The sequence below is a fragment of the Enoplosus armatus genome, chromosome 18, assembly GCF_043641665.1.
Source record: "Enoplosus armatus isolate fEnoArm2 chromosome 18, fEnoArm2.hap1, whole genome shotgun sequence".
Taxonomy (NCBI): Eukaryota; Metazoa; Chordata; class Actinopteri; order Centrarchiformes; family Enoplosidae; genus Enoplosus; species Enoplosus armatus.
In genome coordinates this window covers 9,892,148-9,910,676 of record NC_092197.1, presented here as the reverse complement: position 1 = coordinate 9,910,676, position 18,529 = coordinate 9,892,148, and the positions used below count along the sequence as shown (strand labels likewise).

The window sequence follows — 18,529 nt, the reverse complement described above, 5'->3', positions numbered from 1 at the left end:
GAGAAACATTTACATTCATTTGGTGTTTCTGGCCACATGATGACTATGTATTATATATCAATATATAAAATATTCACTGGTAATTTGATTCATTGTTAATATATGATAGTGGAGCTTTAGGTTCTGACAGTCCTTTTGGTTTTCTTGTCATTGCTTACATACTTCCTGCTTCACTTTGCTGGCTGACAGTCTTCTGCCAGTTCTTACATACTGGAAGAACAAGACAATATTTTGTGTTGTATTTTTAACCTGTTGAAATGTCCACATCCAACATCAATTTGTATCAATCTCAAATAAACCAAAAATAAATGGGCGTCATTGTCTTAGTATGAATTTACGGATGTAGAAGATAAAATTACAGTGTTACGGTGCTGAAAAGACACATTTTATTGGCTCTTCTGGGGTTTAAGTGATGTTGTCCCGACTTGACTGGACTACACTGGAATGCAGTGCACCCTGCAAACTGAGAGGTATAAAGTAGCTGATTAAATCTTGGATTCATCTTGTATAGCTGAGCGAGCGTGTCTGCCTGAAATGTCTGTGCTTCAATAAACTATTCAACTGAAGTGCTGTCATACTTGTGTTTTTTACTGTCATGTTTCTCATAATGGCATTAAGATTACATTTCTGACGTGCATGTAAATGTTCCCAGAAAAAAACAAAAAGTCACTCTCCTGACAGATTTAAGAGGAAGCAAATTCACCACAGAGCCACAACAAAAGCTCCCATCTGCTTATTCATTTTTTTTAACTTATAGCAATTTGACTACAAAGTAAGTTGTTAACTACAAAAACAAAAAAGAACTCAGGATAATGTGACAGAAGACAAACATACTTTTTTTTTTTTTTTTACACGAATTCGGGACATTTAAAAAAAAGAAAGAAAAAAAAAAGATGAAAACATGTTCACTTGTCTCTGAAACACTGACATCCAAAAAACACCACCGCACAAGAACACCATCAACGTGGGGACTGCTGGCAAAACATCTGAAGCATTTTTGTTCTTCTGTCCAGCGTCTGAATTTCCACTGAGTTCACTTTCTCTGCACTTGAGCAGTCTTTGCGTAGGTTCTGGTCCAGCTCCTCTTTGTTCATGTTCATGTCATTTGCTTATAAGTGCAGACTCTGTCACAACAAGTTAAGTGATAAGATGCTTGGTTTCCTAACAACAACCATCTTACAAATACCCACTGCTGTCAGTGAACCAACACTGATCTCATTAAGATGATCAGCAACACATCCTCTAAAAATATAAATATAAATTCATCTAAACCCTGCCTTAATTTGGTCCTTTTTTGTTTTTTTCCTTTTGATATTTTTATCTATTGAGTGTGGAAAAAAATAGCTCTTTTAGCTGTTCTCGTTCCACTCTGGCATGATGCTGACACTATGTACAGTGTGGTACTGGTGTGGCGATAGTGTACGTGGTATGCCGTGTGTATAGAGGTACTCGTTTCCCTGTAGGCCAGCTGTTGGCGACTGGATCCCAGCCCCAGGACTGCACTGGCGGCCCAGAGTCTGGTGGGTCATGGAGCTCTGGTACATGGCAGCGTGGTGGCCGTCGCCCAGCTGCGGAGAGGCGTGGCCCCCAACCCCGCCAAGTCTGGACACCAGAGACCCTGAGGTGAAGTGAGCGGAGAAGTGCTGGTAGGGCAGCCGCTCCATAGGCTGCATGGTGGTGACGGAGCAACTCCCATAGGGAGAAACGCTGGCCCAGGTGTTGCAGCTGATGTCCTCCAAACTAGGAACAGGCTCGGCACCCTGCGAGGCGCTGGCATACATACAGGCCTGCCGCTGGCTGGATTCGCTGCGGTAGGGCCCGCCGGCCAGGCCAAGGCTCTGAGCGTAGCCAACAGGACGGTAGTAATGGTCCTCCTCGCTGGACGAGCTCTCCAGGTAGGCCTTCTTGTAGCTGTGCTCACCTGAGTGACAGTCATCCTCCACTGCAGGCAGAATTACAGAGTTAAAGAGTTTAAGAACAGTGTTACTCAAATGTTACCTTTACGTTACGCAAAGAACAAACATGTTACTCAGTGTCACTAATCTATGACTGGAATCATGCAATATTGTGTTTTAATTCTGTTTATTAACTAACACCAAAACAAACAATTAATTACCACTATTCTACCATTTAATGCTTATTCTAAACAAATATAAGTGATTTTAAAATGTACATTTATATGTTTTATATACATACACAGAATGTTTGAGTATTTTTTGCTTGGATGATTATTGTCCCTTTTATGCACAATCCCCTTTATGCACAACCCTAACCCTAACTTTATATACTTTGTGTATTCTGGTTTATTACCACCTTTGTTTTTTACTCGTATAAAACACTGTATAAGTATGTGGTAGTGCACACACAAAGCTGTCTGGCAAGGGACTTCAGATGGACATTTGTCAGTTTTGGCAAATTCAGGCATATTTACATTTTAATTCATTTTGATTCATATGAAAAATAAGTACACAAATACATATTTAGCATAATTTTGCAAAAAATCTGTGTGAAAGTGGCCATGATCTACTTACATAGTGTGTCCATATATAAACAAGGTAATTATATAATTTGCAACATATGAGACTCTTTGATGTATGTACCCAATTAATTAAAAAAGGTCAGCTTGCAAAGGCAGCTAACACTGCAATAGAACCACAGCATCAACATCAATCGATACTGACTGCTGTAAAGACTCATCTTCCTGACACATCGGAGCCTCTTACCTTTCCTCTTGATGCAGTGGTACTCCTGGCCGTGCTCATGTGGCAGGGGGTAGGAGCCCGACTGAGGCAGCATGTCCTGTGAGGTGCTTGTGACCCCGTTCTCACACTGGGAGTACTGGGAGCTCAGGGTGCTCGGGGTGGCCATGCCCTGGACCTCCCCACTGAACGGGCTGTGGCTGGAGCCCACCCTCTGGCGCACGGTACTGCGAGGCACTACTGGATACTCCTTGGTGCTATGTGCAGGAACACACACCCAAATACAGTTGGTAGTAATTATCTGCAGTTGACCCCCTAAAATATCATTGTATACGCAGCACACATAAAATCACTATGGATAGTTAATTTAACAAAACAACAATGTTAATAATTTAATTCTGTACAATTTGAATCATTGTAAAATCTGTTCTTTAAGACAAACACAGTGAATCACACCCACTTAAGACACACAGAGAGACCCTCCTCTGTGGAAAACCCCTTCCAGTGAAAATGCCAGCACGTATTTCCCTCCTATTAATCCACAGGATCCGTCAATAGATCATTTTGCTACTTTTGGTTCTTTGATTTCAGGGATCGCTTCAGTTGAAACAGTGACCTGGTTTTGCAATAAGCTCTCCCTTCAAAAATTGTAACCAAGAGCAGACGTGCATAGCTTACTGTACTCTGCAGGATTGGACAGTGGCATGTGAGATTGATCGTGTGGTTTGGACTCTGACCGTGCTCTATACGTTTGCAAGTTTTGATAGGTGAAATGCATTTGCCTCAAAACGTCGTATTAAATTGTGGCACGCACCTACTTAAAGTAACTTAATGTGCGTCTGACACAATAAAGCGTGCGATTTTTAAAAACTACTTGAGAGTACAGAAATCTTATCCCCTTATTTCCAGGGATTTTTCTCAACAACATAATGCATGACATTAATCTGAAATGCTTAATTACAAAGAACTTTATTCTGTGGCTCAGAATGAAGGTTATGGGAAGGAGGTAGGATTTTAGCACCTTGTGGAAAAGCCAAACAAGCTGTTTGGCTTTTCCACAAGGGTGGGATGTGAGTTTCAAAACCAGATTTTCTCCTTTGAAAATGTGTTTTCCACGCAGCATGGATGCATGCTCCATCCCTCATCTGGACTGAATAATAGAGAGAGAGAGAGCAATGTGGTTGTGTATTGCCTTGGCTGCCGGACGAAGCGATACCACCAGTTCAACACACACACACACACACACACACTCACACACACATGCAGGAGACATAAGCAGTTGGAACATCCTGGTAGAAAGAGCTGTGTGGAAGGGAGATGTTGCAGTCGTGTTTCAGAGGTTCTGCCAGATCAGCCATAAAAGTCTTCAGCATGAAATCTGGCCGAGGATCAAGAACTACACTTACATCACTGAAAATAACACTCACTGAAAATAACACTCATAACTGGCTTGCATTTGGATGATTGAAGGATTAAAGTGGAGCTTGTTAAGTGACAGTGTGATCAGGATGTCAGTAATCCCTGCATCATTTATCAACCCATTTGACATCATTTAGTTTGTGTCAGCGTTTCCATGTGTCAGAGCCCAGAATCAATTAAAGAAATAGATTATAAATAACATATAGACGTGGACACATGCTGCAAAATGAAACTTTTTCCTGTAGCTATACCTTTGCATTCTGGACATCCGGTGCAGTTCCATGTCATCGCTTCCACGAAAGCCTTTTGCAAACGGATTGTTCTCAATCTTCAGCTGGGTTATCTAAAACAACAACAAAAAAACACCTAATTAGTAACACATTGTGCAATAAAAGCCATTTGTTGTGCTGGCCGTGCCACTTCATTACAAGATCTTCAACTATGTAGTAATTTAAAAAGTCATATGCGCCCAAATTAAAATCAACACATGCAGCCATCAAGATATTGTAGAAAATGCATCTTTTCAGTATTTTCTACATTCTCACAATAGACAAGTCTTCTTCAGCTTGAGGCTCATATGATGACAGTATTACAACGTGTTTTTGTAGAGCCGAGTCTTGAAGTTTGTTTTGGATGCATCTAACTGCTCACGAGTTACCCAAGAGAATGAAATAATAGATCACATTTCCAGAAACCTAAGATGCTTTTAGGGATCCTAAGCTAATAAACAATTCAATAAAAGCATGTCTCAATAAGACACATTTTTATTGCATCATTTATAATGTCACATTTGATGGTCTCTGGCGTAACAGATAGTTGGCACGTGCTTTGACAGATGCAAATAATGTGATTTATGACTTTATGTTTGTATGTAAAAATGTCTTTGTAAATATCAAACAAAAAAAAAGAAAAAGCGCAGTGAACCAGCCCCGAAATAGGAAGTTAATCCCAAGGAGGTTAAACACAATCCAGGGATCTCCCTCTCATGAGCAGTGGTTTCTGGCAGGTAATTAGTTGGCAGCTCTTGTGTGCTTCCAGCTTTCTGACAAGACTGGAGATTTGTCTGGACGCTGGCTGACACTTTCACCAAACCTTGTAAAATCTCTCGTGTGACACTTCGCTTGCTTCTTGTTAATGCACGCAGCCTGGCACAGCGTCCATATATTGTTTCATCCTTTTAAAGGTAATAAAAAAATAAAAAGTTCAGAGCGCTGTTGAACTCTTTTTACCCTCTGTGGGCGTTCCAAGAAAAAACACAGTGAGACAAATAATTACCCTGTCCAAAGTGATAGCCTTGAGTTCAGTTTACAGAAAAAGAAAATAATACATCTTGCAAAAACACATGTGATGTCTCCTACTGTCTGCGATCAGTGGATGAAAATAAGCACAGCAGAGACTATGAATACTTTTAAAAATAATTTGGGAGTAGACTCAAGACAATCGGGCAAAATTCATTCACAACTTCAAAGACTGCACAGTTTTACTAGACTGTATCCAAACTATGCTCATTAAAATAACGGAGGCCTATATAAACATGTTTCCAGATGCTTTGGGCTATTTTAGCCTAAAGAAGTGAAGTATTTAAAATAAGATGTATCAAATATAACTTAAATATAAGTTATGGGGTTGTTGGACACTCATTTTTCCACGTTTTATTCTTGCAGAAAACATATTATTTCAGGGAACACAGTTTGGAAAAATGTTTTAATTACAGCTGTGACAGGAGAGACTGGAAACCAGAGACTCTGACGATTTTCATTAGCTGAGAGTCTAACAGGTGAATTGGACACATGCCTGCAGCACATATTGCTTTGGCAGATGTTAAGACTGTTTGATTAGACAGTTGTGGTCCAGCGCCTGGAAATCACAAATGCTTGTTTTTCTGCAGGTCTGGAAAGCCCCAATAATTAGCTCGGGGGTTACGATCTCAGCCCCCAATAAGACGTTTGAAAATAATGAATGGTTTCTGCAGCACGTCGGTCATTTGTGCTTCCTGTTCCCAGAAGCGCGGAGGCTTGGGATTGGCTGCGGGGACATTACGAGCTTTCGCCCCTTTCTCCCATATTCCCCAAACTGAAAACATATAGGCAAGGCCTTCATGGTTAAATGATGTTAAACAGACGCTGTTTACACATTTCTGTATTCCCAAGAATTTTTCTCCCCAGAAATTCATGCAGAGTAAATATTTTATTTCTGCTTCTTTCCCCAAAGTCTTAACACGCAAGTCAAACTGAAGTGATAAACAACCGTGAGGCTGCCCGGCCGCAAGAAATCCCAGATTCATTTAACTCTAATTTAATGAAATTGTTGTGTGGAAAAAAAACCAAGGACACCTTCCAGGTTTTCAGCTTTTACACACTCAAGCAAGCAATAACAGCGTAACAATTTTAAGTCCCTATTCATTAAGGTTACAAGTTATTTCACCGTCAACTGATTGCAACAGACCAACCGAACGCGCAGCTAAAAAATAAAACAATGATATATATTTAAAACGAAATAAATTATAATACATTTTGTATTATTTTTTTTATCAAAATTTCCGGTTTTCTTGTAAACTACAGGTTTATGTTGTGCACATGTCACCAACACGCAAAGGGCTATTTTAATAAATAAAGTAGATAAATAATAGTCTCGAGATAATCTATTAATCTGGTAATCAATCTCACGAATCCGCCAACTGTGAAATTGACTAAAAAGAACCACACATCTTAACCAAATAATTGGCACAAACTATTTTAAAGTGTTCATAAAGGTTCGCAAATAAGCTTAGTTGCATAACGAACTATTATTTTATTTAAATCTCTAATGACGACCAAAACGCGTTATTATTATTTATGTTGTTATGATAATAATAAGAATAATAACCGTTATTGTTATCATGCGTTGTTTTGGTTTGTATTGTTATTAGGTTTTATAAAGGTGGTTGGAAAGTCAGGCCAGAGGTTTATCGGTTTATCTGCAGCTTGTCTCACTCTACAAAGCGCCGAAGGCCTGCAACTTGGAAAAAGTCTCTTGAGGTCAGACGTCGTCTAGTCGGGTATCTGAAGTTTTCCCTCGTCTGTCAGTGACTCCATGTGATATCAGAGATTTGCAGCTGACAGTGACAAGGCTTTACTTCAAGCTCACAGAAAACCGCGCCTTTCATTTTCTCTCCTCAGCAGGTCCAGTTTGCTGTCCGGACTTCCATAGAAAAATGGGCAAATTTAAATAGAAAACTTGTAAGAGTGAAATAATAAATTATTTTGTAACTTTTTTTTTGTTTGAAAGGGAAATTAGACCTTTACATAATTCGGCATTTTGTTTGAGTTCAAGTTTGAATTTTCAGTATGTGGTTCTGTTTGTATTCCTGCTACGTTTTCTCTGATTTCTTATGTTTGGAACAATGTTAAAATGAAACCCCCTCATAAAATACGCCGTGAGTTTAAAGATGCCTATTTACTATGTCACACACTGCAATAAAAAAACCCCGAAAGTAGCCCATGAAGGACTTACCTTATGGTTCTGATAGGACGTGACCGCAATGAAGGCTGTCTCTGGGAAGACGTGAGTGCAGAAGGCCGTATTTTTGGAGCCAAAGCCGTTATTTTCATCCGCCTTCACAATGTGGATCCTCGGTTGATACTTGTGCATCGAATTCAGGATGATCTAGGAGTAAAGAAAAAGTGGAGACGGCGTTAAATACTTGATTGCATGTTATCAGAGAAAAGTCTGTTAAAACACCCATTCTAAAAATAAGAATCCAGATGAGACAGAATTTGATACACACTTCTTCGGAGCTGCTTGGAGGAAAAAAAATCCAACGTGCTTTGACAACGTTTTGGGGTAGTGTGGAGTAGTTTGAGAATGTAATGCAAATTACAATTAAATTTCCCCTTAAATCATTTTTTGGTTGCATGAATAGTTTGGAGGTTATTATTGGTGCTCATGTGTTGCCCAACTACCACATTTTCAACATTTGCATTTGACATCTAGACACTATGGTACAAAGTCTATAGGCTAAGAATAATGACCATTTTGCAATACATTTCAGGACTCACTTCCAGCACTTTATCATTATAACAAGACATGAGTGAGCATAATGACACAAAGGCAAAAGAAAGGGGACTCATTCAATGCAGAAAAGTGAATTTTTTTTCTGCATTTTGTAGAGGAAAAAAACAAACAAGAAAAGGCTTGGCAGTTAGGTTAAGGCAATATACTTAATTAATCTCACAGAAGCCAAATAGATCAAATTAAGATGAAAAACTGCATAACTATACGTTTTTTGGACAAATTACTTGTTTGACTAAAGGTAAAACTTTTATTGCACTACAAAATCTAATGAACGTTTTATTGCTTTCATAAATATTTCAAATAAAATTGGGCCACGCGCTTATTTTGTTTTTGTTGAGGGCCAACTCATGTGACCCTTGCTTCTAATTTAAAGAAATGAAGGTCTGACTAGTTGTCTTCCAGCCAAAGCTGAAACAAAAAAAAGTTGTTGCAGTGATATTACAATGATTACAGTACTGTGTCCCCATAGTAACGCAGAGTAGACAACAGTCCCAGGAGAGTAATAGGCCGACATAAGCATGTCCTCTCCCTTGTTGCCCCTCTAACCTGACTAACCTAGTTTGTGCTAAGTGATGAGTACTGCCAGTGGCGAGCTTGGCGACATTAAGACGCGGTCCACACAGCTGAACTTGAGCCTTGAACTTCTCTTTTGAGGCCCTCTCATCCGTGGGTCTTAAGTCTAATTGTTTTGACAGACCGGGGAGTCATGGTCATCAGCCTGGAGGAAATCTAATGGTTTTTATTTTCATCAGATCCACTTACACTTAAAGATAAAAAAACAGGGCTTTTTTTCTTCCCCTCCTCTTCACTCCCCCCCCCCTCCTTTTTACACCCACCTACCACCACCTTCCTGTCCCATAGGCATTCCTCCAATCTGTTATCTTAAAGGCTGTTTTTGTACCTGCCTTTCACTGCCAGCATGAGAAGAGACAAGGGATCGCCCTGACCTCCAGCACCTGTGGGGGCATCCTGTAGCATTAAACAGACATAACCCCAAGTCCTTTCTTAGAGCCGAGTGAACCACAGAGGCTCACATAGACGATACAATAGTCCAACATCAATTTCCAGTTGAACTTGATCTCATTTCATGGTGCAGTAGGTTTTTGTAATGGGCAGAAAATGACTAAAAAAATGCGTCCTGCCGTGGATGTAGGATGATTTAATGGAAGTTACTGACCCTGCGAAAATATCAGTGGAGTGTATCACTTTGGTCAGATAAGCAGGCTGTTGAAGAGTGGATGACTTGCAGATGGGAACTCAGCTTTTGCAAATTTTACAATGAAATAAAAGTATTCACAAGGAAGGGTTTTCAGGCTGCATACTTGGATCAGAGGTGAGAATAGTTTTACCAAAACACAGTCTCAGGCTGAGAAAAATGCAATCTTGCTGCTGCATTATGGAAACTGTGTTTTAATTGTTTGGTTCCTGTGCTGTACAATCGTGTACAGCAGCACTGCCATTCTGTTGGAATTCATTACTGAGGCTTTAACGTTCTATGAAAGAGCTTTTCAAAACTACTTGAACACAGTGCCGAAGAAAAAGTAGGTTAAACAAAGCATTTTCCCATGCACGCATTCATTAATGGCTTACTCGAGGTCTGCAGAGATATGTCCATGATTGGGGGGGAAAACCCACAACAACAAGCCCATCAATGCAAACACGTCATTTACCACTCTACATGGTTTTAGAAGCTAAAAATGTCTGCCACTGAGACACATTAGAAGTTGCATGGAAATATCTAAGCACACATTTCACCCTGGAAAATAGCAGGGTCCACTGACTGTGGGTTCCCAAAGTCCAGTATGTGTGTTAGTAAGGGGGGGTTGTGGGGGTAGGAGTGTAGCTGTAGACCACCCACTGGGGCCCCAGCACACGCCTCGTCTCCCTGGCCCAGCCGCTGCCCTGCCTGGGTCCCTGTATCTCTGCCTCCCCCCCTCAGTCTCTGGATGATAGTATTTAATGATAGTGAGGGATCACTTTGGGTCTCGAGCCGCTGCCCTTTGCTTTCAAGTTCCACCACATCAGAGAGTTTCCCCGAGCCTCGGGATTAGCAGGCTTTGTACACCATCATCTATTGCTCATCGCACACTGCCACTCAAATATAAACAGTGCGCTCCTCACACTCCACCCTCCTGGCCAAAACATGTGTGGGAAGACAGGGAGACGAGTGCGGGAGCAAATTGAGGGGGGAGATGAGAAATAACACTGAGAAATATTCCAGGAGTTGAGAAGGGGATCAAAGCAACAAAAAAAAAAGCTTGGTATGAAACCTGAGACAAAAACAAACGATTTTTTAGGAATTCAAATACAGGAACAACACCAACTTGGTTACTTATATCTATAACTATGAGACCAAAGTAGTGCAGTGGTTTAAGTATTTACACCCTTTACTTTGATACTACAATATAAAGATACTTTATAACAAGTAAAAGTTGTACTTTTGAAAAGTACTGCATTTAAGGTTTTACTAAATTAAAATAAAGGTACTATTATGCAGAATTGGCCATTCCAGTGTGTTGTATTATCATACAAAACTAATGGATTATTATTACTGATGTATTCCGAAAGCAGTGTGAAGCTAATTGGAACTACTTTTTATGTTGTTATTTTAACTGAGAACAACGCATCATTTTTTGTTAGCTGATCACATGCACAAGTAAAATCTTCCCTGCAAACATTAGATTTACTTGGCTGATGACCGACAATAAGTGCACAACCATGCGGATACAACCCAAAAACTGTAGCACATCAACTTCATCAAATATGCTGAACTGCTTCAAGTGCTACATTTAGACACAATAAGAGATACAGAAAGAATGGGCCAAGGTGCAGTCTGACCAGATGAGTTTTCAGTCTGCGACAGAAGATGTGGAGAGTTTCTGCAGTCAATGGGGAGCTCGTTCCACCATTTGTGGAGCCATGACACTCGTGATTTTGTTGAGCGTTAGCTGAGCCCCCCCTCGTAGTGCGAGAGTAGCAGTAGCTGTGAACTAACTATACTGTAGCTGTCCAATAAATGTAGTGGATTAAAAAGCACATTTCCTGAAAAGTATAGAGTGGCATAAAATGTAAACACTCAAGTACAAACAGCTCAAAATTGTGTTTAAGTACTGTAGTTGAGTAAATGTACTTACTTACTTTCCATGTTTTATTAACATGCATGTTTACAACGGTAATTAAAACCATTTTGTCAACTGCAATTGCCAATGAAACAGACCGTATGGAGAAACTGACCTTTACGTTAAGGCTGAGACATGATCGACAAATATTGGAAAAACTGACATATATATATATATATATATATATATATATATATATATATATATATGTGCCTGTAAGATAAAACCCATTACATGTGTCATTGAAAGACCCTTTTGTGTTGTGTTGTGCAGAGATACATCCAAGAGATACCCAGCGATGCTCATGTCAACTCACTCTGCCTGGAAATAAGTATAAAAAACTATGATTATGTCACTTCACAAACTCGACCCTGGCAGCATTTGTCTTTTACATTTCTTCTTACAAAACATATTTGCCATTGCAAGTTATTTGCTCTGTTGAAAAATATATAATTTGAATAAAAAACAAAACTACACAACGAACTGTAAACAATCAGACTCCTTCACAGCAGCTCTGAGCTGGTGAGTCCAGCCCTGCTCAGTCCACTGACGTGCGTCTAATTACCAGGCATTTCTGGAGGAAAATGACTGCTTCAGGCTCAGGCCCATCTTAAATTGGTCCAATCGACATCAGCAACATTGGTCTCTCATGTCTCACTGCTAGTAATTATAAATCATCTACAAGTTATTCCAACCAGCTGGACCAACAAACTGACGGAATATTTATTTCTGGCCGGCCACCAGCGTTTCATTTATGAATCCCAGGGTGCTGTCTCCCAGCACGAAAGAGGGTGAGCCAAGAACCACTGCAACCAATCAAAAATGTACTTTAACCCAAAATTTACAACGCTGCTCACATTCCGACTGAGCTCCAGTTTCATTTCACCAGCTGTGCTTTGGCAAGCCAACAATCACTGTAGGTGCCATGTGGATAGATAGTGGCCTGTGTGTAGAAGTACATATACATTTGTTGCTTTGGTAACTGCGAATGGTTAATAGTCTTAGATTCACCATCAAACTGAGCGCCTGTAAATAATTATCAATCTGCCTTCAGTGTGCATGATTATTGGAATAAATTAAACATTATAACAAGACTACATGTTTTAGTGTTGCCTCTTAACGACATATATTTATGGGAAACAACCTAAAAACACCCTTTTCTCACCTTTTTGAACCTTATTCAGTTTAACACATCTAATCAACATTAGCGGAACACTTTTAATAACTTAATTCACTTTCTTATGTTTTCCCTCATATATTTATATCCTTAAAAACAAAACAGCTATTTATGCACCTTTTCCCAACCTCATAATTGTTTGTTTTGTTTCCTTTAATGACTGGGCCTATTAGTAAGAAAGCTAATTGTGTCTGTTCCGTTTCTACAACAAGACATCTAATTTGGCCTCAATGTGCCCATCAGCTTAAATTTTTATGAAAACCTGCCGCCAACAGGCCCATTTGTTGATGAAGTAAGTGATGTTTTCTGTTTTGGGTAAGACAGGAATCACAAAAGCCTGGGGCCAGATAGGGAGTGTAGAATAATGAGGAGTTAAAGTTAGGAAATGGGTACCATACAGTCCCTCACTGGTGAGGGGGGTGAGGGGGGTGAGGGAGGTGGTGGGTGGGGGTGCAATTGCCTCTTTCCGTTTTGCTAAAAAGTGCCCAACTGCTCCCCTCTACTTATGCAAGCAGACTTCCAGGAGGTCTACAACTTGAACGCATCTAGGTGGTGCTATAATAAACCTGGGCAACGAAAAGTACGAAAGAGGCTCCAGGACGCTGGAAGCAAACATGTTATTCTTCTTTACCATCAATAGCAGGGTGAACAGAGTCAAAATGATTTTCTGCGTTGAGAATCAGAATCCCTAAAAAATCACAGAGACTCTCGTCAGAACTTTACTGTATTTCATCATTTTCATTGTGAGGATCAGTGAATTACATTCTAAAGAGAAAATTATATATTTTAGTGTTTATTTCAAAAGGACAACAAGCATTATATGTTATCATAACATTTATTTTTATTGTATCTAATATCCTGTCATTTTAACTAATCTTTCTTGGATTTAATTGTGTTTTCAAAGCAGAATTAAGCACAAATATACACAGTTCATTTATGAAATTAATAAAATCAGGACATAGTTTTTCTGAGATTTTTTCTTTTTTTTTAAATTACCTTTGCCTGACAAAAGGAAAAATGGATGATATTTCCATTGGATTTTTGGAAGTCAACTAAACACTTAAAACTATAATTTGCATTACATGCATGTCTTACTTTGCAACAGCAACTATAGTTCTAAGGAAACTCCACAAGGATGATCAATTGTATCCCTCTGTGTTTAAATACTGCAAAAATGTGAAAGTGCCTTCTGTCTCGGCCATGTGTTTTTAGGCCTATGTTTTTGAATCACAAAAACTGGGAAAATAGGAGAATTGAAGGAAACATTTGAAAGAAAAAAAAATGTAAACAAGAAAGTAGCAAAAACAAATTAACTTATATGTATAATTTGATTTTAGCACAGAATATACTACATTGTATGTATTCAAAGAGTCTCTAGTGAATAAATAGAACTTTACAGCACAACTAAAACTACACAAGGTCAGTGAGTTTATGGGGCCTGATGCTGGAGAAGAGGAGGAGTTATTAAATTATCAAATACAATTTAACAGTCAGCCTTAATGGTGCCTAATCATGCAAAGTCACAGTTTTTACAAACATGTAGGAGGGGTGCAGCTGTGTCTTTTTCTTTTTTAATTATGACCTTCAAACTCAATAGTTAATAAATAAGTGGTACCGTTTTAATCAGTTCAAATATATGGGTAGAGAGTCTTAATAAAAACACATAATAATGATTAACAGTGCCTCCTGATTCAGCTCTGTGTGACGCCACTGATTTTGTCCGATTTATTTTGGTGATTTTCATTCAAAAACACAATCGTTGGTGTGAATCAGCTGTGAAGACCAGCACGTGTTGTAAAAGGTGATAAAATTGCCTATAGATGAGCAGAAAGGGGCGATTTGGGCTAAAGCCGCGTTTCAGTAACAACACCTCCCTGCTGAAGTGCCACTGAGCAACACACCAAGCCGAACATAAATAAATGCCCTGGACTTTGATCCGTGCAGCAGCAGGTTATTAGAGCATTCACAGACACACAGACATGTGGTTAAATAGTAGAGATGATAGGCTATAGGCACCTACGTGTCCGAACGGGTCCAGGTGGTTGTTGGTCAGCTTTAGCTTCTGGAAGGAGACGAGCTGCCTCATCCAGTGCGCCCCCGTGGCGGGAGAGTCCGGGTGAACGTAGAGCCTGCCGGGCATGGCGGGCTCTGCCTTCCCGGTCACAGACCTGAATTACAGCAACACAGTCACACTGTAACACCCGGGACTGACACCCATATGCCAGCTGTCAACTATGCAGGCGCTAATGTAGGTGGACGTGCGTAAAATGTGAATGAACATTTTCCTACAACATTTTATCATCTGTAGGCTATTATTTCATAATCGTTTTTAGAAATCACTCAGAGGAATATCTGAACTGAATGCATATTATTTAAAGAAAAAATAAAATACAATAATTCAGAAACAATTTCACGCACTTGCCTTAAACGTCTTTACCACCAGGATGTTTACCTCCTTGTCAAAACTTTGCATTAGAGCTTCTTTAAGTGAAATGACCTCCAGCGCCATCGTGTATTATATGCAATACTTTGTGAAGTTGGTTTTGGATTGTCAGAGGTCAGATTAGAGCTGGTAGACATTGTTTTCCAACATCGTCAGATCAAGAGGAGAATTAGTTCCAGGACATGCTTTGGACAGGTCATTATCGGCAGTATTGGCATGTGATTATCCTCTTTGAGTATCCGCTCATTGAAAGGCGCTGACCCAAACAAGGAATTCCCGACCAAGGTTAGAGAGATCGCCATGACACTAAACAAATATCCATGTTTGTGCCCTACTGTGAAAGACAGCCTTGTTGCAGTGCACATATAGGTTGGTACAGTTATAGGAAAAGTCATCCGCATCCATCCAACCCCGAAAAGTCCGTCAGAAACATTTCTCCCTGCTGACCACATTTCTTGGCGAGCATTAGAAAATGCACAGTTCATAATTCTCGGGGAATTAATATGTTCACTTCCGATTCTCGTCCATCAGGACAACAATTTAAAATTTCCTGCTGGAGGAAACTCCAGAGAGAGTATAGCTGCGACCCCCAAAACAATGACCCCCATTATTGTGAAATGTTGTGCGCGTAAAATTAAAGAAAAAGTCCTTAAGAAGTCGTTGCTTTGTGTTATATTTTACATACCATTTATTATCGGCGAATTTGTACCGATGGTCGTCCGCAGGAACAACATCCATCAGGAGAATATATTTAGTTTTGGGGTTTAATCCCGTGACCTTCACTTTGAAGCTGGGGAACATTCGCCTGTAAAAGGACAAAACACGGTTTATAGCGCTAAATGGTATTTCTGTCAAACTGTGGAAAAAGAAGGCACAAATAGACTGTGGTGTGTTTTCATGGCGTTCAGCTTTGCAGAAGGAATCACTGAAATTCACATCCAATTTTAGCCGCAAGCATCCATTACAAACATTTACAAAATTGTGAAAACAAATTTCTGTTTTCAGAATAAAGCTTCAATGATTCCAATTTGCAAACACATCCAAACTAAATTATAATGCATGCAGTCAGCTCACGTGGAATGGTTTAAAACGTCAAAATAAATGCGTTTATTATGCCTGTATTTCTGATTCTGATTCTTTATTTGGTCTGGAGAGGTAAAGGCTATTTTCAGGGCAAGGCGTTGGGTCTGAGAGGGACCTGCGCATTATAAAAAGTTTTTCACTGTGGGCCAGATTTCCGTTAAGTAAATCATTTGGATATTTGGTAGCTGTCATACTGCAGAAAAAAACACATAATGTGAGTAAGGCTAAGCAGTCTCGCGAGTCAAAGGGAAGGGCGCTGTGTAATATCATTTCTCGCCAAAAACAGGAGTGAAATGACTGACGGGAATATAATGAAGACTTTATGCAGCTGCGAGAAAACAACTGCCTTCTGCCCGCACTGGAGAGCACAATGAAGTGTAGCTGTGCTGAACTATAAATGCTCAGTCATTTATAATACCCGCACATCTGAGCCACAGGCCACTCTGACACGAGCAGACACCAGCGGTCATCATGCATATATGCACGTTTACACTCGCGCTGTTTTGAGTGGATGCAGTCTGAGGCTGACAGCGAGATCACATGTACAGTCCCCGCGTAACATGTCGCTGCACAAGTGTTGCACGCAGGAAGTGTCTGCGTAAAATTACGCACACTGTGCAGATACAGAGAGATGATTGCAAATGGCAGAACACATGTTCCTAAAGTGACTTTATTTCACTGGATAGAAAAAGAAAGGTTGAGTAAAACTCGAACTCAGCAGTGTTTTGCACCGGTGGACAGTTTTGTGCATTTTCTCTGTCAGGCTAATCGGTCGATGGGATTGCATTTCCCAACAGGGCCACCCAGACTAACATGTAGGCCCTGCTCTCAGTGGTGTTGCAGAGCGCTAAAGAGTCCACCAGATGCTCTGTGTTTTCTCTGTGGTTCCTTCACGGTGTAGATTTCAAAATCCCCACGCAAGAAAAATTCCAGCCGGGCCTATACAGTCTACATTTTAATTCTAGGACTGTATAAAATGTACGTGAAATACCTGCGTGGGGAGAATGATCAGCAAGCAGCCATGTTGTCAGTAACCCCCCCCCCCCCCCCCACTTGTTTTTGATACGCGATTTCCTGTCATATTAATGATAAATGAAAGTTTGTCCTCTTACCTTCCGGCTTTGGTGATGATCATCTCCGTCCCCACCTCGTGAAACTTTGACCAGAGTTCCCTCTCGTGCAGGTAGACTTTTATTCCCTCCATTCCCTTCAAAATAAAGCATCTTAGTGTCCATAGTGCTCACAGCAACAGTAATAGACCTACTCTTTACGCGGAGGACTCTGTTAGCGAACATGGTCTAACATGGTTTTAGGCCTTCTGAGTTAAATAGCCTGTTGTCAAAACGCACGTCTTCAGCTGTCAAAGATGAAATTATAAATGCCAGTGGTTTGAAGTAAAATATTAATTTTAAATGTCAAGAAACATGCAGAGAAACTTTGGACAACTTAGTGCATTTAAGTCAAAACAATAAATAATGTAGGGCATGTAGTGACAATGTAACCCCTGTGTAGCTACTTCAAGATGTGGGTGTACTCTGTCATTCTGTAGTCTTAAACCTGTTGGGCCTTTAGTAACACATTTAAACTACCAACAACATACAGCATAATAAGGCCGGAGTTAATGTCTGACGGTTAACATATTCTCCTACAGAATGTATCAGTATCGTATTCAGTAATAAAATCTAGTATAACGACAAGCGAAAATTGCTTTGAAACTTTTCTGAAGTCAGTTTCTTTTTGAGCAACGCAGCAACAAAGAGAACACAGACTGAATATCGGAAAAAAACTTATATGTGTATAAAAAAATATACTTTGGAAGAAGTAAAATTAGTAGAACTACTCCATCCCATTGGCAGACATTTTCTTTAAGATTTCGTATATATTTTAACACTTCAAAACGACAATGTCGTACTTCTTCGGACGAGTATGTTTATACATTTTTATTTAACAGTGAATGTGACCCCATCGGTCCGTGAACGCAGCCTCGGCTGGCAGGAGAGTGAGGCCTACAGCCTGACTGATACTGACCTGCTGAATGTAAGTTGTCTGTGAGGACGGGGATTTGCTTGGTGTCCCGTTCTGTTTCTCTGATTTATTATCGCTCTGTAACTCCCTTGAATCCGAGCCACCGGGAGAGTTTTGAACGGCAAAAGTCTCCTCCTGGTCCGCCATGACCGGAGCTCCGAAAACTACTGTCCCAGCTGCAATAGCCAAACAAGAGATGTCAGAGAGGGACCCGACTTCCTTTTCACATTGTTAGAGACTGACTCGAATGAGTTTATATAGACAGACAGACACATACGCTTTATTTTGTCACTATATGTGACCACAAAGTCACTAATCTTCAAAGTGCCAAGTGCTACACATGCTAATAAGTACAGCTCAGGGACATCAGCATTACAAATCCTGATAGGAAAGATTCACTTTTTAACACATCGACTTGATTTAAAACGGAGGGTTTTCAGAATAACAGGATAATAAACTGAACCTATGTTATAGAGTATAAATAAACTGAAGGTTTGGTAGCTTGTGTCAA

General features: G+C 40.0%; 1 protein-coding gene across 2 annotated transcripts; it reads right to left on the bottom strand.

The window, feature by feature from the left end:
- Positions 1-1,349: 1,349 nt before the first annotated feature.
- On the bottom strand, positions 1,350-18,165 carry tbx5a (T-box transcription factor 5a). Of its 2 annotated transcripts, none has more exons than XM_070924605.1 (8): positions 18,004-18,165; positions 17,106-17,200; positions 15,596-15,715; positions 14,488-14,635; positions 7,611-7,763; positions 4,370-4,461; positions 2,724-2,956; positions 1,350-1,942 (listed from the first exon to the last, which is right to left on the bottom strand). In XM_070924605.1, the coding sequence occupies exons 1-8, from the start codon at positions 18,163-18,165 to the stop codon at positions 1,350-1,352; spliced, it is 1,596 nt and encodes a 531-aa protein (XP_070780706.1). The 2 variants fall into 2 exon arrangements, with proteins under 2 accessions (XP_070780706.1, XP_070780707.1); XM_070924606.1 differs by having other exon boundaries at positions 18,022-18,165.
- Positions 18,166-18,529: the final 364 nt, after the last annotated feature.

Coding starts and splice junctions, on each gene's coding strand:
- tbx5a (XM_070924605.1), bottom strand. CDS start 18,165: ATGGCGGACCAGGAGGAGACTTTTGCCGTTCAAAACTCTCCCGGTGGC. Junction 17,201..18,003: donor AGGTCAGTATCAGTCAGGCT/GTAGGCCTCACT, acceptor TTTATTTTGAAG/GGAATGGAGGGAATAAAAGT. Junction 2,957..4,369: donor CGGATGTCCAGAATGCAAAG/GTATAGCTACAG, acceptor TCCTGCACATAG/CACCAAGGAGTATCCAGTAG.